The sequence below is a fragment of the Pimephales promelas genome, chromosome 3 (genome assembly GCF_988280905.1).
Source record: "Pimephales promelas chromosome 3, fPimPro1.hap1.1, whole genome shotgun sequence".
In the NCBI taxonomy this organism is placed as follows: Eukaryota; Metazoa; Chordata; class Actinopteri; order Cypriniformes; family Leuciscidae; genus Pimephales; species Pimephales promelas.
In genome coordinates, this window is record NC_142771.1 from 3955570 (window position 1) to 3981384 (window position 25815).

Genomic DNA, 25815 nt, shown 5'->3' on the forward strand with positions numbered 1-25815 from the left:
AAGTTCGTTATTTTCAGTACTCACTTAAAACTGCTCCTCCCCCCAATCGAATCACTGATGTCATAAGAGGGAGACGTCTCCCCAGGTCGATGAGAGTGAGTCAGTGAGCTGTGTTGGTAATTGTACGAATGATAGAGCGAGAGAATTATTTGATTAGGACATTTATTTATTTAGTTATTTAAGTTAGGTAGTTAGTTAGGTATACGCAGGTAACAGGTTTGCCAACCGCAATTAAACCCTGAAGAAGAAGAAGAATAAGAAAAAGAAGAAATGTATGCAGGCGTATTATCACGATGGTGAATTACTGCGTTTGTACTGGGTGCAAAAACACCGTTAAAACCGGTCACAGAGTCCACTTTTTGATGACAGCCGCGAGACTAGCTCTCAGAATATCAGCACTTCGGCAAACCTGACTGTGGCGAGGGGGCGTGAGTCTGTAGCGGCTGCGGGAGAGAAAGGACGGAGCCGCACGGTGAGATTAGTAGTCAAGTGCAGATGATGAACACCTGAGTTTGATTGCAGTAACCGGCGAATGAGAGAGCGAGAGAGAGTTGGACTGGGACTTCACACGGCTACTGCAACCGAGACTGAGAAGCAAGTGTTGGATCGCGTGTTTGTTTATGGTGGCGAATGCGCTACTGTGCGCCTCGTTTCTTTTTTGTTTTTTCTGAATAAACGAGTCCCAGTCACGCCGACCCTGTCTTCTTTCCACATACTGAACCTCTTCACACTGACCTATTCTGATAGGCTACCGCACATCTCTACCACGTATCTAACAGTAACGTAATTCCGCATTAATTAATTTGCACGCGAGTTTTATTTATTTTAACCCTGTATTCTCCGTGTAAATTCATGCACCGAACCGTGACGGCCGTACGTTTCGGTTCAATACGAATACATGTACCGTTCCACCTCTAAGTTATGCCTATACTTACCAAGACACCTGACCAACTCTCCACTGTTTCTCTTCACACCAGATATTTATGTTTCTTCGATAGGAATTATTTAAATTTCTGTTTGGTTCCTCATCTGTCTCACGCCTGGGAGGCTCAAAATTGTAAGGTTGTGGCCCATCGGAGGTTTGAGGGGGATTTTGGATCTCCTCAGACTCAAAACTCTCCATACTTGAATAGAACGTTTTTGTCACGTCTCCCTCTTATGACATCACATGCAGCTCCACTGTGTTTTAAAAATATGATCTTGACAGAAAAGCTTAATGTAGGGCAATTACAGTAATAATTTTAATGATAATTACATTTTCACTCATACATCTAAACATTATGTAATATATCTAAAAAAAAATTTTAACCGGACATACACACTTTAAGCTTTTAGTATGTTTAAAGTAATTTTTAAACACTTAGGCCTACTGAAATATATTTTAATATTTATCATTTTTATATTTTTTTTGGGGGAAAATACATTTATAATGTAGAAAACTTATATATTACTATATACTATATATATATATATATATATATATATATATATATATATATATATATATATTATTATATAATACTTATATATATAAAACTTATACCTATATTAAGTAACAGATTTTGATGTGATAAATCTTCTCATTCGTTTTTGTATACTTTTTAGATAGTCCTGTTAGTTTAACTTAGGTTCAAGAAATGTATTTATCTTATTAAGGAGGGACTTTTATTTTGACGGGGGCGAAAAAGGAAGTAAGGGGAGAGCACGCGGTTGATGGCAGGAAAGCAAAGGGAGAGCACGCAGTTGTGTAGGAGTTGTGAAGACTATTAAAGTGTATCCTGCATATCAGCCCAGAAAATCGCAACTTTACATTTTCCGTCTGTCTTAGTGCACGATGTAAATATAGAAGAGTCAAGTTTTAAATAGGAAAAATATCGAAACACTTTGGTCATTTTTTTTGAGAGAAATGCTAATGGTCTTGTGCACTTTAGTGATGTATGCTAAGCTATGCTAAAAGTGGTACCGCCAGAACTGGAGATCGGCTGAATGGATTCAAAAAAGGTAAAACTCAACAGTTTAACTCTGGGGGAGTTGTAAAATGAGCATATTTAATAAGTGGAGTATCCCTTTAATGCAAGCTTTTGTATTTCCTTTGTTCAGCTTTTACAGTGATTTGTGAGGTGATTGAGATAATTATTGGATTGAAACGGACTCAACAAACTTAATCAACATCAGTAAAGTTTTGTCCATCATTCGGGAGGGGTCTGCTACATATTATTAAAATTTGTCAACTATTATAAAGCATTGCAATAAGCCTAGGCTACTTAAAATGAAAGTTGTTCACTTTTGCTTGTTAAAAGGCTAACTTAAACGGCTGTTGTCCATTACGATACATTTGTACTAATGAAATTCCCACAAGGTATCCTTTGAATAATGTTTAAAAAAAATTACGTATTTTTCAATAAAGGAATGTTGTTTGTTTGTACATTACGTACCTGTGCTGTATCAGTGGTATCCTTTTAAACTATGGGTTACATTTTCTTACAATAAAAAAAATTGAAGCTGAAATAGTATGTTAAACGCATATTTTAGTTAATAGCATAAGTTGATCTTAAGTTTATCTTAAGAAGTACTAAAGAAAAACTTTTATTTAGTGTGTGCAAATGTAGCACTTTAAGTACATTGGATGTATTTGTAATTTTGTATACTTTAATAAAATGTATTTTTAGTGTACTTTTTTGACAGGAATACACCTTAAGTATAATTTATATATATTTATAATATGTTATAATAAGTAAGTTATTAATATAATTAAAATGCATCAAAGATTTTTAGTTATCCTAAAAGTGGTATCAAAATACTTTTTTTAAGGTTTGCATAGTGTATTAAAATATATTTAAGTTAATTTTCAGTGTGTAAAAATAGTACAGTTGAGTACACTTAGTTGATCTTAAGTTTATCTTAAGAAGTACTAAAGTTTAGCTTTTAGTATATTAAGTACAAAGTAGGTGCGTGAAAATAGAGCACTTTAAGTACATTATGGAAGTGTACTAAGTGCACTTTAATAAAATGTTTTTAGTGTACTTTTTTTCACCTGGGTACACTGGAATTGTGAAATGCCACATTATCCCATATTTGCATTATTCAATCACCTGTTTCTCAGTAACAATAGAATAAAATACAGGGGATATATTTGTTTTTCAATTCACAATATAAACATCTGTTTACCTTGACTTTAGCCTGTAAGGTTAGGTTTAGAACAGGGTGTTATCTGTTCTGACATGCAGTGTTAAAGCATTGGTAAATTTAATAGTAAAAATCCATTGTTTTGGTCTTGTTTGAGTTTGTGTAAAAGAAGGTCAAGCATTTTAAATATGTGTTAATTGTATGCAATTTGTGTTAAAGAAACAAGAAATGTGTTAAATAGTATAGCTTACACAGACGGATGTAGTGCTAACTGTGTTAAGTGTTTTGGAAAATTGTTAAAAGTATTGAAAAATCTGTCATAGCAATCGTAAAAAAAAACCTTTAAGTGTCATTGATCTAATTGTGAACATTTTCCCTTATTCATGGAGAATTTTAAGGACATGAAAGTTCATTTAAATGTTACTAATCAGTTTACTTCGTATTTCTCTTAACTTTGATGTTCTAAAAGTTAAATTAATTATATTTTGTCTTTCATTTCAGACCAGATGGAAGTGAAGGAGGAGAGAGAAGAACTGAGAGAAGTGGAGAAGGAGAGAGAAGAACTGAGAGAAGTGAAGGAGGAGAGAGAAGATCTGAGAGAAGTGAAGGAGGAGAGAGAAGAACTGATGGACGTGAAAGAGGAGAGAGAAGAACTGAGTGAAGTGAAGGAGAAACATCATATTAAACCTGGAGAAAAACCTTTGGGTCGCTCAAAGACAAAAAAGACATTTTCAAAGAAAAGAAGAGCCAAAAAATCTTTCACTTGCTCTCAGTGTGGAAAGAGTTACACAGCCAAACATACACTTGTGAGTCACATGAGAGTTCACACTGGAGAGAAGCCGTTCACATGTAATCATTGTGGGAAGAGTTTCAGTCATTTATCAATTCTTAATGGTCACATGATGATCCACACCGGAGAGAAGCCGTTCTCATGTGATCAATGTGGGAAAACATTTGTTAGTGCATCAAGCCTGAAGAAACACCTGAGAGTTCATACGAAGGAGAAGACACATTCATGTTCTGTGTGTGGAAAGAGTTTTTCACAGCTGTGTAATTTACATAGACATGAGAAAATTCACACTGGTGTGGGAGAGTACATGTGCTTTGAGTGTGAGAAGACTTTCATTTCAGCGTGCCGTTTAAAACGACACCAGAGAATCCACACTGGAGAAAAACCTTACAAGTGTTCACACTGCGACAAGAGATTCAGTGTATCAGCAAATCTGAAAACACATGAGAGGATCCACACTGGAGAAAAACCTTACAAGTGTTCACACTGCAGCAAGAGATTCAGTGTGTCAGCAAATCTGAAAACACATGAGAGGAGCCACACTGGAGAGAAGCCGCACACATGTTCACACTGTGACAAGAGATTCAGTGTGTCAGCAAATCTGAAAAGACATGAGAAGATCCACAGCAAAGAGAAGCCGCACACGTGTGATCAGTGTGGAACGAGTTTCTCTATTAAAAGTGACCTGAAGATACACATGAAGATCTGTTAGATCCAGGTCTGGAAATGGCTGAGATTCACTGGGGGGACTCTAGTTGGGAAGATCTTTTACTTTTAATGAGTAGATGTACTTACATACACGAGCCAGTACTTTCTTGGATAAGCATACATAAGTGCACGTACTGTAAAATGAATTGCTACTAAAATATGACATAACATTAAACAGGCTAAATTCATGTTTCGTCCTTAGAATATTTTCTTAATTATCAAGACAACAACATTGAGGAATTTTGTGTGGCACAAAGATTTTGGCATATTTAAAGATACATTGTCTAGGAATTTGAATATTTGGGAATACATTTGTCCTCGGGATAGAATTGTTTTGGGTGGCCCAGATCTGAAGGTAATATGATGCCATAAATTACAATTTGCATGCCCAAGAGAAGATTTGTAAAGGTGTAAATCGCTTTTCAAATGTAGGAAAACAGCAGTATTTTACTGTTATTCGAATAAGCAGACTGATCTCATGAAGTAGCGTGTGTATGCCACGCCAATTCGTATTTCCATTTTTGGCGTGCTATCAAGACGCATAATCGCCTTTCAGCGTGTTTATGAACGCTGTTGACTTAACGTTATATAAATATATGACTTACCTCAACCCCGTCCCTAAACCTAACCGTCACTGGGGTTAATGGCATTTATGACTGTTCCCTTACCATCCTAGGTAAAAAAAAGTTATGACTTACCTGAACCCCATCCCTAAACTTAACCGTCACTGGGGTTAATGGCATTTATGACTGGAGATTTGATTGCGTGTTCAGACACGCGGAATGACGCGGACGTTAATGGCGTAGACATATACGCATACACGCGGATAGCACAAAATGCGTGGAGATAACACGCCATCTGACTTGAAAGTGGCGTATATGTTTACGCAAAAGTCATGATGTCATGTTGGAATAAGGTGCAACTTCATGCCAATGCAAATAATTAGGATTCTTCTGTATTCTGTATTCTTCTGACTTTTATTTTTCTGCGCTTACACTTTTGGCGTACAAATACGGCCAGAAGCATTGCAGGCCTGCGAACAGAAATTTACAACCGAAAGTGAGGAACTGCAAAACAGATTGATTGTGTAAAACCAACCCTTGTGTAAAAAAATAAACTGTTGCAAATGTCTGAATGACTTGTGTGCATGGGGCAAAAAAGTTCCCGACATAAACCGATTTGTATGTTTTAGCTGCGCTTACAGTTTTGGCACGATTCTCTCACTCAATGGGTCTCATTTATGAAATACAAGCAGAACAAGTTTTTGTGTAAATCGTGTGTAAAGTGGTTCTGGCGTAAATATTCGGATTCATTAAAATGTTCGTATTTTCTAAATGTTAGTTGGTACGCAAGAAACCTACACCTGCTCCCAGTCACGCATAAATGGTGCGCTTAACATCCGAACGTTTTGCTTTAATTCACCTTAGTCGGGTACATATTTAAACAGCATTTTGAAAAAAAATATTTTATAGAGGAATTGCATACAGCTTTTCTTTTGACTTTTATTATGAGAGCCAGTAATAGCAGATCTGGTTATCGATGGCGGTCCAGTTTGAATACGATTTTTCCGAAGTCACATTAGCTTTGTGTTTCTTTCTGTTTTTAACCATAATATCTAGTTGTTTATACTACTAAATACATTTTACCCAAAATTTCAGATAAACCTTACACAGCTTCCATTATTGTTTGTAAAACACACTAGTAACTCGCTAGCCTGTTCACGCGCCACCCGTGCGCTCATTTATTTATTGATTTTCTCTCGCGCGCCTGTGCCTTTTGAGTTCAGAAAAAGCCCGGTGAGTAAAAACAGATAAACTCAGATAAATCTAAGGTGTTTTTGGGGTCCTTGGGATGTTTTGACATGCCCTGACATTTGTGATTTTTTCAGTTGCATATAAACATATTAATGGCACAGGTGAAATTAATCACCATCCATCCATCTTCCTCCGCTTCATCTGGGGCCGGGTCACGGGGGCAGCAGTCTAAGCAGAGATGCCCAGACTTCCCTCTTCCTAGACACTTCCTCCAGCTCTTCTGGGGGGACACCAAGGCGTTCCCAGGCCAGCCGGGAGACATAGTCTCTCCAGCGTGTCCTAGGTCTTCCCCGGGGCCTCCGCCTAGTGGGACGTGCCCTGAACACCTCCCCGGGGAGGCGTCCAGGAGGCATCCGGAACAGATGCCTGAGCCACCTCAGCTGACCCCTCTCGATGTGGAGGAGCAGCGGCTCTGCTCTGAGCTCCTCCCGAGTGACCAAGCTTCTTACCCTATCTCTAAGGGATCGCCCAGCCACTCTGTGGAGAAAGCTCATTTCGGCCGCCTGTATCCGGGATCTTGTCCTTTCGGTCATGACCCAAAGCTCATGAACATAAGTGAGAGTAGGAACGTAGATTGACCGGTAAATCGACGTAGATTACGGCTCAGCTCCTTCTTTACCACAACAGACCGGTACATCGACCGCATTGCTGCAGAAGCTGCACCGATCCGTCTGTCAATCTCCTGTTCCATTCTTCCCTCACTCGTGAACAAAACCCAAAGATACTTAAACTCCTCCACTTGAGGAAGGATTTCTCCACCAACCTGAAGTGAGCAAGCCACCCTTTTCCGACTGAAGACCATGGCCTCGGATTTCGAGGTGTTGATTCTCATCCCTGCCGCTTCACACTCTGCTGCAAACCTTCCCAGTGCATGCTGAAGGTCCTGGTGTGAAGGGGCCAAAACGACGACATCATCCGCAAAGAGCAGAGACGAAATCGCGTGGTCCCCAACCCTGACACCCTCCGGCCCCTGGCTGCGCCTATAAATTCTGTCCATAAAAATTATGAACAGAACCGGCGACAAAGGGCAGCCCTGCTGGAGTCTAACATGCACCGGAAAGAAGTCTGACTTATTACCGGCAATGCGAACCAAGCTCCTGCTTCAGCCATACAGGGACCGGACAACCCTTAGCAAAGGGCCCCGGACCCCGTATTCCCGGTGCACCCTCCACAGGCCGCCTCGGGGGACACAGTCGAATGCCCTCTCCAAATCCACAAAATACATGTGGACTGGTTGGGCAAACTCCCATGAACCCTCCAGCACCCTGTAGAGTATAGAGCTGGTCCAGAGGAACCACCACTGTGGTCTGCCATCCCAGAGGTACTGTCCCCAACTGCCACGCGATGCTGCAGAGGCGTGTCAACCAAGACAGCCCCACAACATCCATAGACTTGAGGTATTCAGGGCCAGACTGATCTCATCAAGTAGCGTGTGTATGACATGCCAAATCGTATTTCCATTTTTGGCGTGCTATCAAGACGCATAATCACCTTTCAGCGTGTTTATGAACGCCGTTGACTTAATGTTATATAAATATATGACTTACCTCAACCCCGTCCCTAAACCTAACTGTCACTGGGGTTAATGGCATTTATGACTGCTCCCTTACCATCCTAGGTAAAAAAAAGATATGACTTACCTGAACCCCATCCCTAAACTTAACCGTCACTGGGGTTAATGGCATTTATGACTGGAGATTTGACTGCGTGTACAGACACGCGGAATGACGCGGACGTTAATGGTGTAGACATACACGCATACACGCGGATAGCTCAAAATGCGTGGAGATAACACGCCACCTGACTCGAAAGTGGCGTGTATGTTTACGCAAAAGTCATGATGTCATGTTGTCAGGGCGGATCTCATCCACCCTCGGTGCCTTGCCACCGAGGAGTTTCTTGACTACCTCGGTGACCTCAGCTAGGGTGATGGACGAGTCTACCTCTGAGCCCTCAGCCTCTGCTTCCTCAATGGAAGACGTGACGGTGGGATTGAGGAGATCCTCAAAGTATTCCTCCCACCGTCCGACGACATCCCCAGTTGAGGTCAAAACCGCTCACCCCTACTGTAAACAGCATTGGTAGGGGACTGTTTCCCTCTCCTGAGGCGCCGGACAGTTTGCCAGAATTTCTTAGACGCCAGCCAATAGTCCTTCTCCATGGCCTCACCGAACTCCTCACAGGCCCGAGTTTTTGCCCCCAAAACCACCCGGACCGCAATCCGCTTGGCCTGCCGGTAGCTGCCTCCGGAGTCCCACAAGCCAACCAGGCCCGATAGGACTCCTTCTTCAGATTGATGGCATCCTTTACTTCCGGTGTCCACCACCGGGTTCGGGGATTGACGCCTCGACAGGCACCAAAGACCTTACGGCCACAGCTCCGAGCAGCCGCTTCGACAATGGAGGTGGAGAACATGGTCCACTCAGACTCAATATCTCGAGCCTCCCTCGGGATCTGGTCGTAGCTCTGCCGGAGGTGAGAATTGAAGATCTCTCTGACAGGAGATTCAGCCAAACGTTCCCAGCAAACCCTTACAGTACGCTTGGGTCTGCCGAGCCTGTCCAGCCTCTTCCCCCGCCATCGGATCCAACTCACCACCAGGTGGTGATCAGTTGACAGGTCCGCCCCCTCTTTACCCGAGTGTCCAAGACATATGGCCGCAGGTCAGATGAAATGACCACAAAGTCGATCATCGACCTACGACCTAGGGTGTCCTGGTGTCATGTGCACTGGTGGACACCCTTATGCTTGAACATGGTGTTCGTTATGGATGTTATGTGCTAACTGTAACTAGCACAGAGGTCCAATGACTGAACATCACTCGGGTTCAGGTCGGGGGGGGGGGCTTCCTCCCAATCACGCCCCTCCAGGTGTCACTGTCGTTACCCATGTGAGCGTTGAAGTCCCCCAGTAGAACGATGGAGTCCCCAGTCGGAGCACTATCCAGCACTCCTCCCAGAGACCCCAAGAAGGCCGGGTACTCTGCACTGCCGTTTGGCCCGTAGGCACACATGACATTGAGAGACCTATCCCCGACCCGTAGGCGCAGGGAAACGACCCTCTCGTTCACCGGGGTAAACTCCAACACATGGCGGCTGAGCTGGGGGGCTATAAGCAAACCCACACCAGCCCGTCGCCTCTCACCATGGGCAACTCCAGAGTCAACTCCTCTCAACCTCATGTACACCAAATTAAACACTATTTATCTTAAACAAGGCTCCCATAATATGTGAACAACATGTATGTACATGTTTGTATTTTTGAGAGAATACTGTTCATGCATGTGTAACGGAGGCCAGCTAGTAGTTGCTGTGTGAGAGCGCCCAACTCTCACGCCGGAGACCCGGGTTCGAGGCCCGCTCGGAGCGGGGCGAGTAGGACCCGGGTGTGAGGGGTTACACTGGTGTCGTGACCCGGATGAGAGTGAGGTTTAGGGGGGTGAGTGTAACGGAGGCCAGCTAGTAGTTGCTGTGTGAGTAAACCTCACTCCCCGAACTCAATAGGCGCTCTAGCCACAGACACTAGGGGCTGCAGTCTTTAGCCTCCTTGTTAGAACGCCCGACTCTCACGCCGGAGACCCGGGTTCAAGGCCCGCTCGGAGCGGGGCGAGTAGGACCCGGGTGTGAGGGGTTTCACATGGTTATTGAAAAAAATAAATAAATTGTGAAATAAGGCCTCAAAACACATACTAAATATGTGTCCACAAGACTATAAAATTATGAAAATGTCCTACTTTTCAAAAAACTGATGGGAAAGATCAGCTCTACAGCGAAAAATAGATGGGCAAACAAGGAGGATCAGGAAGAAAAAAAGGATAAAGAGGAAGAAAATGGAGGTATTTCTTTTAGTTATTTATATATTTATTTTTCTAATACAGAAGAGATATTTCTATCATTATTTCATTCATTATTTTTGAAACCTGTCATAATAATAAAAAAATGTATAATATATCCAAAACTAGTCAAGAAAATGTGGTCTTTTATTTAGTAACACTGTGCATCTCTTCATTCATTTATTAAATCCACACAAACACACAGAAACATGATTCAAATTTAAACAGTAGGCTATTTTTGTGTTTACAGACACTAACATTATTATATATAACACGATTAGAACAATGCACAAGAATAAACAAGAATAAAACACTTACAAAATTCTTAACTCTTCGCTCCTCAAAGTGAAAATAGCCAGCACTTGATCTAAGGTAAAAATCCCAGGATTACAGATCCTCAACCTCGCAAGACGACAGTACATTAATCTGACTAAAAATAGTGTGTTTACCGAGTTTATGTGGGCGTTTACATGTCTCAAGCTTCATGTGTGCTGAGCGCGAGGCATAAATCCCGCCCCCCAGTAGACTTTATTGAATTTAATTCACATTTATTTGTATAGCATTTTTCACAATACATATCGTTTTAAAGCAGCTTTACAGAAAATGCATGTTTCTAAATTGCAATTTAGAGTGATGATCTATTGTCAGAGGTGACAGAGTAATGCATTTCAATTAATTTTCATTCAGTTTCATTGTTAAACAATGCATTAAGATAAGGCAGAAACAATGAGCTCATTGAAGTAAAGAAGGGGAAATATAGAAAACTTTAGCATTGGTGTTAAAGTTTCACTAGTGTGAAAAAGTCAACAAACTGAAAAATAAAATAAAAATTTAGGTAATATTATATTGTTAAAACTGGTTACATAAAATTGGAATCGAAAAAGGTATCGTTCAGGAACCGGTATCGAAGTCAAGGTATCGGTATCGAACATTTTGTTACGATAGCCAGCCCTACTCCAGTGTGGATCTTCTCGTGTGCTTTCAGATATGATGACAGACTGAATCTCTTGTCGCAGTGTGAACACTTGTAAGGTTTTTCTCCAGTGTGGATCTTCTCATGTGTTTTCAGATATGATGACTGATTGAATCTCTTGTCACAGTGTGAACACTTGTAAGGTTTTTCTCCAGAGTGGATCATCTCATGTTTTTTTTTATTTGATAACAGACTGAATCTCTTGTCACAGTGTGAACACTTGTAAGGTTTTTCTCCAGAGTGGATCATCTCATGTTTTTTTTTATTTGATAATAGACTGAATCTCTTGTCACAGTGTGAACACTTGTAAGGTTTTTCTCCAGTGTGGATCTTCTCATGTGTTTTTAGATTTGATAACAGACTGAATCTCTTGTCACAGTGTGAACACTTGTAAGGTTTTTCTCCAGTGTGGATCTTCTCATGTGTTTTCAGATTTGCTGACTGGCTGAATCTCTTGTCACAGTGTGAACACTTGTAAGGTTTTTCTCCAGTGTGGATCATCTCATGTTTTTTTTTATTTGATAACAGACTGAATCTCTTGTCACAGTGTGAACACTTGTAAGGTTTTTCTCCAGTGTGGATCTTCTCATGCGTTTTTAGATTTGATAACAGACTGAATCTCTTGTCACAGTGTGAACACTTGTAAGGTTTTTCTCCAGTGTGGATCTTCTCATGTGTTTTCAGATTTGCTGACTGGCTGAATCTCTTTTCACAGTGTGAACACTTGTAAGGTTTTTCTCCAGTGTGGATCTTCTCATGTGTTTTCAGATTTGCTGACTGGTTGAATCTCTTGTCACAGTGTGAACACTTGTAAGGTTTTTCTCTAGTGTGGATCATCTGGTGTTGTTTTAAATGATCAGCTGTAGTAAAAGTCTTCTCACACTCAAAGCACATGTACTCTCTCACACCAGTGTGACTTTTCTCATGTTTATGTAAATATTGCAGCAGTGAAAAACTCTTTCCACACACAGAACATGAATGCGGCTTCTCCTTCATGTGAACTCTCAGGTGTGTCTTCAGGCTTGATGCCCTGATAAATGTCTTTCCACACTGATCACATGAGAACGGTTTCTCTCCAGTGTGAACTCTCATGTGACTCACAAGTGTATGTTTGGCTGTGTAACTCTTCCCACACTGAGTGCAGGTAAAAGATTTCTTGGCTCTTCTTTTCTTTAAAAATGTATTTTTTATCTGTGAGAAACTCACACGTTTTTCTCCAGGTTGGACATGATGTTCCTCCTCCTTCACTTCTCTCAGTTCTTCACTCTCCTCCTTCACTTCTCTCAGTTCTTCTCTCTCCTTCACTTCTCTCAGTTCTTCTCTCTCCTCCTTCACTTCTCTCAGTTCTTCTCTCTTCTCCTCCACTTCTCTCAGTTCTTCTCTCTCCTCCTTCACTTCTCTCAGTTCTTCTCTCTCCTCCTTCACTTCTCTCAGTTCTTCTCTCTCCTCCTTCACTTCTCTCAGTTCTTCTCTCTCCTCCTTCACTTCTCTCAGTTCTTCTCTCTCCTTCACTTCCATCAGTTCTTCTCTCTCCTCCTTCACTTCTCTCAGTTCTTCTCTCTCCTTCACTTCTCTCAGTTCTTCTCTCTCCTTCACTTCTCTCAGTTCTTCTCTCTCCTCCTTCACTTCCATCAGTTCTTCTCTCTCCTCCTTCACTTCTCTCAGTTCTTCTCTCTCCTCCTTCACTTCCATCAGTTCTTCTCTCTCCTCCTTCACTTCTCTCAGTTCTTCTCTCTCCTCCTTCACTTCTCTCAGTTCTTCTCTCTCCTTCACTTCCATCAGTTCTCCTCTCTCCTCCTTCACTTCTCTCAGTTCTTCTCTCTCCTTCACTTCCATCAGTTCTTCTCTCTCCTCCTTCACTTCTCTCAGTTCTTCACTCTCCTCCTTCACTTCTCTCAGTTCTTCTCTCTCCTTCACTTCCATCAGTTCTTCTCTCTCCTCCTTCACTTCCATCAGTTCTTCTCTCTCCTCCTTCACTTCTCTCAGTTCTTCTCTCTCCTCCTTCACTTCTCTCAGTTCTTCTCTCTCCTCCTTCACTTCTCTCAGTTCTTCTCTCTCCTCCTTCACTTCTCTCAGTTCTTCTCTCTCCTTCACTTCCATCAGTTCTTCTCTCTCCTCCTTCACTTCTCTCAGTTCTTCTCTCTCCTCCTTCACTTCCATCAGTTCTTCTCTCTCCTCCTTCACTTCTCTCAGTTCTTCTCTCTCGTCCTTCACTTCACTCAGTTCTTCTCTCTCCTCCTTCACTTCTCTCAGTTCTTCTCTCTCCTCCTTCACTTCCATCGGGTCTGAAATGAAAGAAAAACTCTCATTTTAAATTTTTCTAAATAATAAAAATAATTTAAAGAGAGAAATATGGAGTGAATGAAGATTAAAATGATCCCAGATGTAACAGACAACTGCAATACAATAATACAATAATTTATGTATTTTTATAAAATCTGTCATTGCTAAGCATCCATGCACTGCGCTATAACACAACGACAAAGAAGTTTTAGTAGCTAATCTACTAGCTGGTCTGCTACAAGATTTATTTATGGAGAAGAGTTTTCATCTCGCTGCGCCTGGAAAAAAAAGAAAAGAAAAAAAAAAAAAAATCGCTTCAATTATGAGAGTGCTTGCCGCGCGCCTACATTTGAAATGGCGAACTTGAGAGCGCAAAAGACACAATATGTGAACGGCCCTACTGCGTTTATTTAGTCTCAAAACCTGTGCACGAGGGCAAAAACAGTATCCACGCGCAGAATGCCATCCACTCACGGGCGCGTTTCTGAACAATGAGCGCGCACCATGCCATCCTCGCGCGCAGCTCCTTGACGAGCTACCTCCAATCAGGCCACGAGCTAGTGGAAAAACTGGTGCATGCTTGCGCGCATACTGCTGTTTTGACCCACAGTTTTCTGATTTGATTATTTTTATTTACTTGTTTGGTTGAGGCAATCCAGAATTACTGTTGGTAAAATTATAATCAGACACCCCCCACCCCCACAAAAATCTCTTTGGATCTGCACGATTCACACAAGTTACCCAAACTGACGTGAAAAAAAGCGAGAGGCACCGAAAAGCACGCTGTTTGTATCCCTGAAAGGAAATAAAATCAGCGAGTCAAGCATTGAATCAATGCCATATTGGTCTTTAATAAGTGAACCATCAGCTTCAGCGCTACCCATGCGACGCATTGCTGCTCAACCGAGCCTTGAAATGTGGAACTCAAAGTTAAAAATAAATTAACACCTTGTTTCATTACATCTCTTTTAATGAATCATCTTTTTTGAACGTGTTTGTTGAATGACTCACTCAAAGCGTGTTGTCGTAACAATGTGCGCGCTGAGTGAAAGCCTTTCAATGCACATATAGACGCTGTTTAGTTTCGGTTACATTAGTTACTGAAAATGTCCTCGTTATAATAAAGAATAAACACCAACCTCTTTGTTCTTCAGGATCTTCAGTGTGTTTCATTCTGCAGGGTTCTGGATCACTCATGTTCTCAATGTCCTCTTTAATAAACTCATTCTTTACAGATTTCAGCTCTTCCTGATGCTCTGATGATCGTCTTCACTTGTAGCTGATGGGAATTTACAGCATTTATTGCTGAACTCCAGTGGGAGGAGATTCACTAATGATGTAATTTCTGTAGGAGGAGCTTCACTGACAGTGGAATTGTTGTGGGAGGAGCTTCACTGATGAATAATTACAGTGTGGGAGGAGCTGATCTGCCAAAATCAAAAATATACAAGTTACAGTTTGTTTTTTATGCTCATGGACCAGACTGATCTCATGAAGTAGCGTGTGTATGCCACGCCAATTCGTATTTCCATTTTTGGCGTGCTATCAAGACGCATAATCGCCTTTCAGCGTGTTTATGAACGCCGTTGACTTAACGTTATATAAATATATGACTTACCTCAACCCCGTCCCTAAACCTAACAGTCACTGGGGTTAATGGCATTTTTGATTGTTCCCTTACCATCCTAGGAAAGAAAAAGATATGACTTACCTCAACCCCATCCCTAAACTTAACCGTCACTGGGATTAATGGCATTTATGACTGGAGATTTGACTGCGCGTACAGACACGCGGAATGACGCGGACGTTAATGGCGTAGATATACACGCATACACGCGGATAGCTCAAAATGCGTAGAGATAACACGCCACCTGACTCGAAAGTGGCGTGTATGTTTACGCAAAAGTCATGATGTCATGTTGCATGGACAATATAATATAAATAGTGTATATTATTACTAAGCTGTCTGCTGACAGCAATGAAATGAGCTTTAAGTGTCAATTTACAGGAGATCTGAAGACATCAGCATAATAAATGAGGTGAAAAAAGGAACTATTGTCATGAAATAAAGAGTGTTTTCAGCAGATCTGTTAATATTGATGATCCTCAGACTATCAACACTCATTCAACAAGCCATTTAGGATCATCAGCAGATCATCTCACTTTATTCTGAGTGTTTGCTGTTAGAAACATATTATTTGAGTCAGGATATAAAAGCCAAAAAACCTGCTAGAATGAAAGGCAATACTGTTATTTCTCACTACACCATGGATTAAAAACATAAATAACACAAAAACAATTAGGCCTACTAAAGACACTCATCTACACAAACCACTACATATAAATAATTACAGCAGCATAATATGACCAAATTAATCTAAATATAGCTAGTTTGATCTTATAACATTATTCATAATAAATAATAACAGAAACTCTAATTATCATAAAACTTTGAAAATAAAGATCGAACACCACAAACAAAGCACTATTGTTCCAAAAATAAAACGCTATGGCATTGTATTATTGATTTAATACCTCATATGACTTATAAGCTCAATAAAGCATTTAGGAGTAGGCTATCTGTTCCAGTTTAAAACATTGAAACTGATTCCCAGATAATAAAACTTTGAAACTTTATCTTGAAACAATCAGACAAACTAACACACACTCGCTCAGGTCTGAATGAACTCCACATATTCTCCTCAGGCTCGCTTCTGCTGCACTAAATGTTTATTTCAGGAGGAAGACGCCAGAAAAGATGCAAAAGTATCGCTGTGATCGATGAAAACAATACAGAACTGAGTCTGTCTCTTATTAAACTGTATAAAGTGTGTGTGTGATGGGTGTGTAAAGATGAGAAATACCGTGAACTGCTCTCTTCACCTCAGAAGACTCGACGCTGAAACTCAATGAGGGAAAAGCATAGACAGTAAAAAAAAGGGGGGGGCGCTGAAACCACTGCGCTGAAGCACTTCAGCGAATAACAGACAGGTCTGAAGCACTTCAGCCAATAACAGACAGATCTGAAGCACTTCAGCCAATAACAGACAGGTCTGACTTGGGTGCAAAACCAATCAAAACTTTCTGTTCGGCTAGGGGGCGGGACGTTCAAACCGCGCGTTGTTGACATTCAATCACTGGCGCTCCTGTTTTGTCTAAGTATCGCTAACGTTTCAATATTTCAGTGAATGTAAGTGAGCTATGCTAATATTCTGATTTTAAATGTGAATAGCAACGCCTGAAATACGTAATCCCATTGATAATACCAGAGCACTGAGCAGTTAAAGGAAACAAAAAACTCGGCTCATAACATGGACGGAGTTATTGCACTGACGGACCAAGAACAATGTAAGTGTCTAAAACGCATTCACAGCTCAATTAAATGATAAAGCTTGCCCTCTTTAACAATACAGTTAAACTACAGTTAAACTTATTATGCTGTCTTCACATCTCCTGTAAATTGTCACTTAAATCTCATTTCATTGGTGTCAGCAGCTAAGGGGATTTGTTGCTTAGCATCTTATTTGTCTTTTATGCTTTTAAATGACTTTTCTTACAGTTCTTTAATGTTAGAATTAGAAATAAAAATTGTTTTACGATAGACAGGCATATATATATCTGTCTGTCGTAAAGAGAGTTTTATTTCTAATTCTAACATTATTATATTTATCTGTGTGTGTTCTTAAATGTGCAGAGTAGTTTTATTTTATTTCCAGGCATATTTAGAACAATAATCATTTGATTACATTCAAAAACTGCATATTAGGGTCATAGTGCAGCTCCAACATACTTATTAATTTTCAGTATAATACTTTTGCCACTATCCTTTAAACCACTTTTTTTTTGTCAGCAAGAAGTTTTTTATCATTTAAAAATAATTACATATAGTATGATCTCCTATTCTTTTATAAGTTTCTAAAAAAAAGTAATTATACTTAAAAATAATTATGCTGTTTCATTTTTACATATATATGTTATGCTGAATGAATCCAACATTATTTCACCTATTTTACTGGCAATTTGTTTTCACAAAAGTTGTTTCAAACATTACACTTGCATTTACTGGATTTTCTATGTATATAAATAAATAAATGTAATATCACTCTAAAATTAAACTTCTGGTCTTTGACCCTATTAAAACAAACTCAGTAAGTGATATATAATTTTGATTTGGGCACATCAGCTCCTCCCACAGCAATTACATCATCAGTGAAGCTCCTCCTACTGTAATTCCCCTATAAATGCTGTAAATTCCCATCAACTACAAGTGAAGACGATCATCAGAGCATCAGGAAGAGCTGAAATCTGCAAAGACTGAGTTTATTAAAGAGGACAGTGCACATGAGTGATCCAGAACCCTGCAGAATGAAACACACTGAAGATCCTGAAGAACAAAGAGGTTGGTGTTTATTCTTCATTCATTCATGATGCTGGAGAACATTCATGTTCACGTATCTCAGAAGATCAAAGTATCTGAGGTCATTTCAGCCTTACACTTTCTGAGCTTTAATATTCACAGGCACTAGTCCGTATCTATATCTGATTTGTACAGCCCTTCTTTTGATTTATTCATCCCACAATTCAATTCTGGTTGCGTTTTATACAGTAAGTTCCATTAGTGACTGGATTCTGTGATTCCATCCTGTTTTCTGCATCTCGGGAATCAAATGCTCTACATGCTATTTACAGTAGGCCTATTAAAGGAGAACTCTGGTGCAAAATGAACCTTTGGTCTAATAAAACATAGGCATCTATTCAACCGTTCTCTGAGATTTGTTTTCATGTTAATCGAATGTAAAGAGTTTTATTTCTAAAAAATGTTTAGCGTATAACGCTAGTAATGGGGGCATTTACTAAGTAAAAAGAAATCGCTAGTTTATACCACTAACAAGGCTCAAAGTAGCCCCACATGCAAAACGAAGCATTGAAAACTTTGTAAGTGTACAGACCGTTTAATAAGAAGATACTTTATAAAGACAGTTCACTTCGTGTATACAGACAGGAGCCATCTTAAAAAATAGTCTCGATAAGTCGATCCCCGAATGCCGTTCATACAGTTCAGAAGTTCACTGAACTTCATACAGTTCAGATCACTCAGCACGTCGTTCGTGGTTTGACTAGTCGAGACTGTTTTCCAAAGATGGCGCCACCTGTATACGCAAAGTCTTTATAAAGTATCTTCTTATTAAACGGTCTGTACACTTACAAAGTTCTCAATGCTTCGTTTTGCATGCAGGGACCCTCATTATGTTACTGTGTTAGTGTGGGGCTATTTTGAGCCTTGTTAGTGGTATAAACTAGCGATTTCTTTTTACCTAGTCAATACCCCCAGTACTAGCGTTATACGCTATACAGTTTTTAGAAATAAAACTCTTTACATTCGATTATCATGAAAACAAATCTCAGAGAATGGTTGACTATGTACCGATGTTTTATTAGACCAAAGGTTCATTGTTCGCCGGAGTTCTCCTTTAAAGAGTTAGTTTTGTCAGTTATTTATTGTTGTTTTAAAGCTGTTACTATTAGTGTGAGAAGTGTATGTATTTAATAGCGGTCCGCTCTCTACACACTCTACATAGCGCTCTTCATGACCATTGAATAGATACAGCAGCTGTTTCAGCAGTGCACTGGTATGAGTGTTTATAGTTTAGTGAAATGGGTGTGGATTTTGATAAACGCTGTTATGTTTTTGGAATTTTTGTTCAAAGGCCTGGTTATAGTGTTTAAGCAATTGAGAAAAACTGTGATACACTCAAATGTACTATAGAAAGCCTCTATTTCTGTTATTTCAAGTTAAACCAAATTTTTATTTTGACATGTTTATGAAAAATACATATCGTCTCGAAAATTAAACTGGTTTACCGCCCAGTAGTCATAACCTTTGACTAATAATCAGACTTATGAGTTTGTGACCGTGACATCAGCATTATTGGCCCTATCAGCATTATAAGTGACACTGGAATCCAAATGAACCAGTAAAATATAATGTAAAGAGTTAAATAGAATAATTAAAAAGGACTTAAATTATTATATAAATGACCAATAATTGCCGTTCCTCTTGTGTTTCTGATATCCCACGTTCACATGCGAATGAATGGGAGTCATTGGGAATTAAAGTTCTAGTGTGACTGGACTGTAATAATTAAAAGGTTTTAAGTCAAATAGATTAAATATCAATCTAAACATATCAACATTATGACACTATTGTGTAATTTGTAATGCTAATATTGCATTAGATAATTGTGTCATTGATCAAATATGTGATGCGATCTGGGAAAACCCACCACCACATGGTGAAATTTGACATATTACAGGTTTTGATACCATATTAAAGCTGGGTTCAAGCCAAATCTGTTTTTATTTATTTTATAGTTTGTCTGTAACTGTTATCTGAAGTCGGCTGATCACTGTGATTTTCCAAAACGCAGTTTTGAGAAAAACAGGTTTAATTAACAGTAACGTCCTGCTAGTGGGACGACTGGCGCTCTTTTTTTTATTGCCTTTTTTCATATCACATATTTTAGTAATCATCATAGGTTAGGTATCATTCGATTTTGATAGGTGAACTGTCTTTGTAGTGTTAAGAGAAGAAGAGCTAAACGGGAGATATTGTTTTTGCCGCTCCGCTCCGCCTGCGTGTTCTTAAAGAGAAACACAGTCGTCTTTTCAGATGGACATTATAAATCGCTATTTTTCTGCACTAAACTAGTGAATTTTCCCAAGATATATTCAGAGATGATAAACAGGATGTTATAGAATAATAATTTAATAAAAACCCAATTTTGACAAAAACTGACATTCAATCTATATTTAGACTTTAATATTTTTAAAATGTTCTAATGTACCTCATTTATGGAAAGTACTATTTGTTATTACATCAGAGCTCTTTTCATGTCATTTAACTTCACATTACTCTCGTTGAATTATTTTTGTTGTACTGACAATTAAAATACTTTTATGTCAGACCCGATGGAAGAGAGCGAGGAGAGTGAAGAACTGAGTGAAGTGGAGGAGGAACATCATGTCAAACCTGGAGAAAAACGTGTGAGTCGCTCAAAGACTAAAGCCAAGAAATCTTTCACCTGCACTCAGTGTGGAACGAGTATCACAACCAAACGAAATCTTAAGATTCACATGAGGATCCACACCGGAGAGAAGCCGTTTAAGTGTGATCAGTGTGGAAAGAGCTTCTCAGAAAAAAAATCTCTTAAAATTCACATGAGAGTTCACACTGGAGAGAAACCGTTCTCATGTGATCAGTGCGGAAAGAGCTTTACACAAAATATACATCTTCAAAAACACACGTGGATCCACACTAGAGAAAAGCCATATGCTTGTGATCAGTGCGAAAAGAGTTACTCAGATAAACAGAGTCTTGACCTTCACATGAGAATCCACACTGGAGAAAAACCATTCATATGTGGTGAGTGTGGAAAGAGATTCTCAATAAAAAATTATCTTAAGCTGCACATGAAAGTTCATACCAGAGAGAGACCGTTCGCATGTGATCAGTGTGGAAAGAGTTTCAAACGATCATCACACCTTGATGATCACATGAGGATCCACACAGGAGAGAAGCCTTTCACATGTGATCAGTGTGGGAAACGCTTCGCAAAGTCAACAAACCTTGATGTTCACATGAGAGTTCACACTGGAGAGAAGCCGTTCAGGTGTGATCAGTGTGGAAAACGCTTTGCACGGTCAACAAACCTTGATGTTCACATGGTGATCCACACCAGAGAGAAGCCGTTCTCATGTGATCAATGCAGCAAAACATTTCATTGGGCGTCAAACCTGAAGAGACACCTGACAGTTCATACAAAAGAGAAACCTTATTCATGTTCTGTGTGTGGAAAGAGTTTTTCAGTGTGGGGTAATTTACATAAACATGAGAAAACTCACACTGGTGTGAGAGAGTACATGTGCTTTGAGTGTGAGAAGACTTTTACTACAGCTGCACATTTAAAACAACACCAGAGGATCCACACTGGAGAAAAACCTTACAAGTGTTCACACTGCGACAAGATATTCAGTTCTTTATCAAATCTGATAACACATGAGAGAATCCACACTAGAGAAAAACCTTACAAGTGTTCACACTGTGACAAGGTATTTCGTCGATCATCACATCTGAAATCACATGAGATGATCCACACTGGAGAGAAACCTTACAAGTGTTCACACTGTGACAAGAGATTCAGTCAGTCAGCAAATTTGAAAAAACATGAGAAGATCCACAGCAGAGAGAAGCCGCACACGTGTGATCTGTGCGGAAAGAGTTTCCCTGTTAAAACTTACCTGAAACAACACATGAAGATCCATACGGTGGAGAAACCACATCACAGCAGTCACGGTAATTAGTTCCCCAGCTTACAGACTTTTTAAAATAAGAACATTCTCCAAATATTCAGAATGTTGGTTCTGGCAACGTAAAAAAAAAAAAAAATCCAGTTTTCTTGAAGTTAGAGGAATGTATTTTAAAAGGTATAATGTTCCTCAAAAGTTCTTTCAACTTAATTTCAATTTAACTTCAAAATTCTACGAACGTTGATTTGTACCATTCCAAGATGTCCAGTTTCCTAAATGTGAATTTGAACCTTCCTCAAACCAGATTTGATTGGTTTAAAATGACTATTGAACTCATCAGTGATGCTGACTTGTGGCTTCACTTTTTTTTTTTCACATTGTTTCTCTCATTTGAAATGTCACATGATTTAATGTTTCTTTTAGACCTGATGGGAAACTTTAAGAGACACTTGAGGATCATTACTTGTTTGCTATACATTTTTTAAAAATGGTTGCAGTGTGAGTGAACGGGTCTCAAGCTCAAATCTGCATGCTGCTCTTATCATAGGGTTGTTAATTCTCCTTTATTTGTTAATTCTCCTTCTTTGATCTTTGCTACAATGGAGGAGCGTCACATCTCACTACAAACATTGTGGGACGCCATTCAACATATCAAGACTGAAATGCTGACGCAATTTGATGAAAAAGTTGATCCTATTCAAAGCAGTCTGGGAATCATACAAAACTCGTTAAATACTTTGGGAGAACAATTCAATTTGCTATAGCAGCGCTTGGGGGCTAAAGAAGACAATGTGCAGGAGTGTGTCACACGTGTTCAACAGCTGGAGCAGGACAACATTTACCTGATGGATAAAGTTGATGACTTGGAGAACCGAAGTCAACGCTCTAATCCATTTAATAAACAACACTGTATTCCACAGTTCAGGACGATTCCCCATCGCACCATTAGTAAGTCATAAAACGCATTCATGGTGCCAAGATGGCTAAAGGAGATGTCACCCCCCTCTCCCTTTTCTGTGCCTATCTAATCTTACACCAGCGATGCCAGGACAGCACGAAAAATATTCTCTTTGTTCCCAAAACTTAAGAGCAAATGGCCAAGAAACCCTGTGGTGACCCCAATGCAGAAATTCATAACCTTATCAGGAAATGAAGGGTGCTAAGGCATTCCCATGGCCCTGAATCACCACAAACCTTAAACCAGGGACACCTCCTTTCTGAAGCTGTAAATTCTAGAGACTGAATGAAATTAACCCACTCGTGGTTTCTAACCAACAACAACCTCAAAATTGCTTCCTATAAGCTGAATTGACTGCCAATTTTAACCTAACATATTTCTTATGTATCATGTATGTTTTATATAACCTGTTAAGTTTTTTTTGTGTTTAACAGTTGTTACAGCCTATTCTTAGGTTCTTTGACCTCAGTTATAAGAACTAATCACCAGAAGTTACCTCATACAGGTATATAATATGATCTGAATTATGTATGCTTTATATCACTTAAACATTTATCATAGCTAAATCCTTATTAACTCCTACCTCAACTATGGGAAATATGTTATTTGGTAACTACTTGATAGGTAAACAATTTCTAGAATTTTGATATAAAGTAGACTTGTGTATTTAAACTATGAAAGTTAGTGAAAGTCTTATTGAAGTGTTTTACTAAACTCTTAGATGTTTGAGAGTACACAATCATGCGAAAAGTATGCCAATTACATGCAAGAACCGTAGAGCGGGGAGTAGGTCCCACCCAAGACAATATAATATAAATGGCTGACACACTTGGAAGGACAAGTTGGATGGACACACTTATAAACCAATGACAAGCAGCTCTGGGTTGCTTTTTGCCTAACTATTGCAGTGACTTTTGATCTTGCTTTGATTTTGTGCGGACATTTTCATCATCCAGCGCGTACACTTACATGCTCTTCAAAAAACCCTCACAGAGTCACTCCAGCAGCTCCTCCAGACTCTGAGGAAACTCTGTTGCATAGCAACCCTCAATCCAGGAAACCGACACACGAAGCGGCACCCGGCAAAGCCAACCAACCATTCACCATCGAGTGTTGTCCCTCAGAACACGTCATCGACTGATTGCCAGCCAATTAGAGCCGAAGAGTTTCCCGCCAGAAACCTTGTCACAGAAGGGAACGCATGCGCTCACGGGAGCATCCAAACACAAGTACACAATCTCCTAATTCTAGGGGTGGTGATGGTGCAGTGGATAAGACACATGACTTTGGTGTGAGAGACCCGGGTTCGAATCCACTGCGAGACACTGAGCAAGACCCTTAACCCCTAGTTGCTCCAGAGGTGTGGGACCTCTGACATATACAGCAGTTGTAAGTCGCTTTGGATGAAAGCGTCAGCTAAATGAATAAATGCAAATGTAATGCTAAACTGGTGAAATTCCTATTAAGCAAACGAACGAAGGTTGAATTACTAGTATTTTGATTCTCTCAGGTTGCGGTCAAGAAATAGTGGCTAATGCTAGAAATTTGGGACTCCATTCATACTCCGTTAATTACATTACCTTTTCTGTCACTGTTTGAATGAATGTATGTTTTTGTTAGATTAGTTTGTGTGTATTAGAATAGTTTAATAAAGTCTTGGTTGATTTTACATACAATTGTCTTGTGCTGTGTGCTTAAAAGTTACTGCTTTAAACTGTAGATTTCGTTACCTTGCTCATAATCATTGATCATGAATGTTATAATATTTTTACCGTAGACCAAGGGAAAATATGATGTCCAGAATTAATAAAATACCCTAATCTCTAGTTTAGCCCATACAAGACCAAAAGTATACTTTTCTTTCTTTCTAGTCCATTTCGGAGCGTGTGCCGCCTTGTGAAGGATCTCTTACGCAGGTTTTTGTGCTTTTAATAGCCACTTTTATGATCAAACGCATCCTCTATTTAGCTAGCCTGGATGCCAGCCCAAACTCCGCCCACAACATTTTTTGGTCGGGAAGTTCGGTCTGGACTCGATCCATTGAGGACTAATTATGATCAGGCAAAAAATGATCGGGCCAATCAGATTGCCAGGGCGGGCTTTATACGACGATGGACAGATGATCTGCAGGGACGTAATCATCACGTTATCAAAGAGCGCTAACTTGTTTCCCTCAGAGATGACTGCAGCTGGAGAATTGAGATGTATAGATTCCGCTGTAGCGTCTGTTTTTAAAATTAATCGACAGCACATTAATTTTAATAGACAAACAGAAAACTGCAATCAAGGCATTTGTCGATCAGAAAGATATTCGGCAAAAATGTAACTTATCAGCTAGCTCTGACGGTCACTAAGTTAAGAAGATGGGACGTAATGAAAAGCATGTGATCGTTGTGGGTTCTCCTTTGGTCGCACTCATGAAGGACCAAATGAAAGAAGCAACACTCTTTATTTTACTTCTAAAATAAGTAAGCTCTATTGTTGACAACTATGCTATGCAAAGTATTTGACTTACTGCGTTGCTCTGATTGGTTGTAGGTTTGTCCAACTATCCAATTGAGTGCAGAGTTTTTTTTCCTGGTTCGGTTAAGACACGCCTCATAATCAAAGCCATACAGAGCGGTCTCGGACTCATCTTCTGACCAGAATATGAGTATGATGAAGTCAGGCTACTATTTAGCAACAGTAGAGACAGAATTTTACAACAATCACAGACCGTGCTGATTCTGACACTCCACAGGGCACTCCACACCTGACGATCATGTTTCACCTACAAACTACATTTCCCATAACTCACTGCCCAGACTCATTAGCACTCATCTCATTCACCTGTTTCTCATTATCTCTTTTAGGTCACACCATAAATACCTGGTTTTCACATTCACTTATTGCGAAGTCTTGTTGTACTTTGTGTCTGCATTTCTGAGCAGTTTCCCATGTTTGTTTTTCTGTTTTCGACTTTGAGCTGGTCTTGGACTCTGATTATTGCTGCCAGCCCTGACCTCTGCCTGTTTCTTGGATTTC

At 39.8% G+C, this 25815-nt stretch overlaps 2 protein-coding genes across 2 annotated transcripts; one reads left to right on the forward strand and one right to left on the reverse strand.

Moving 5' to 3' along the window:
* The first annotated feature begins 1598 nt into the window (after positions 1-1598).
* On the forward strand, positions 1599-23932 carry LOC148981880 (uncharacterized). Its single transcript, XM_089127552.1, has 6 exons — positions 1599-2001; positions 3628-4488; positions 20491-21226; positions 21296-21532; positions 21602-21879; positions 23748-23932. The coding sequence occupies exons 1-6, from the start codon at positions 1938-1940 to the stop codon at positions 23930-23932; spliced, it is 2361 nt and encodes a 786-aa protein (XP_088983678.1). The 5' UTR covers positions 1599-1937.
* Positions 10404-16466, reverse strand: LOC148981881 (uncharacterized). The gene is made up of 3 exons (XM_089129019.1): positions 16391-16466; positions 14666-14953; positions 10404-13528 (listed from the first exon to the last, which is right to left on the reverse strand). The coding sequence occupies exons 2-3, from the start codon at positions 14721-14723 to the stop codon at positions 11181-11183; spliced, it is 2406 nt and encodes an 801-aa protein (XP_088985145.1). The 5' UTR covers positions 14724-14953; positions 16391-16466; the 3' UTR covers positions 10404-11180.
* Positions 23933-25815: the final 1883 nt, after the last annotated feature.

Coding starts and splice junctions, on each gene's coding strand:
- LOC148981880 (XM_089127552.1), top strand. CDS start 1,938: ATGCTAAGCTATGCTAAAAGTGGTACCGCCAGAACTGGAGATCGGCTG. Junction 2,002..3,627: donor GCTGAATGGATTCAAAAAAG/GTAAAACTCAAC, acceptor CTTTCATTTCAG/ACCAGATGGAAGTGAAGGAG. Junction 21,533..21,601: donor ACTGGAGAAAAACCTTACAA/GTGTTCACACTG, acceptor AATCCACACTAG/AGAAAAACCTTACAAGTGTT.
- LOC148981881 (XM_089129019.1), bottom strand. CDS start 14,723: ATGAGTGATCCAGAACCCTGCAGAATGAAACACACTGAAGATCCTGAA. Junction 13,529..14,665: donor AGATCCTGAAGAACAAAGAG/GTTGGTGTTTAT, acceptor CTTTCATTTCAG/ACCCGATGGAAGTGAAGGAG.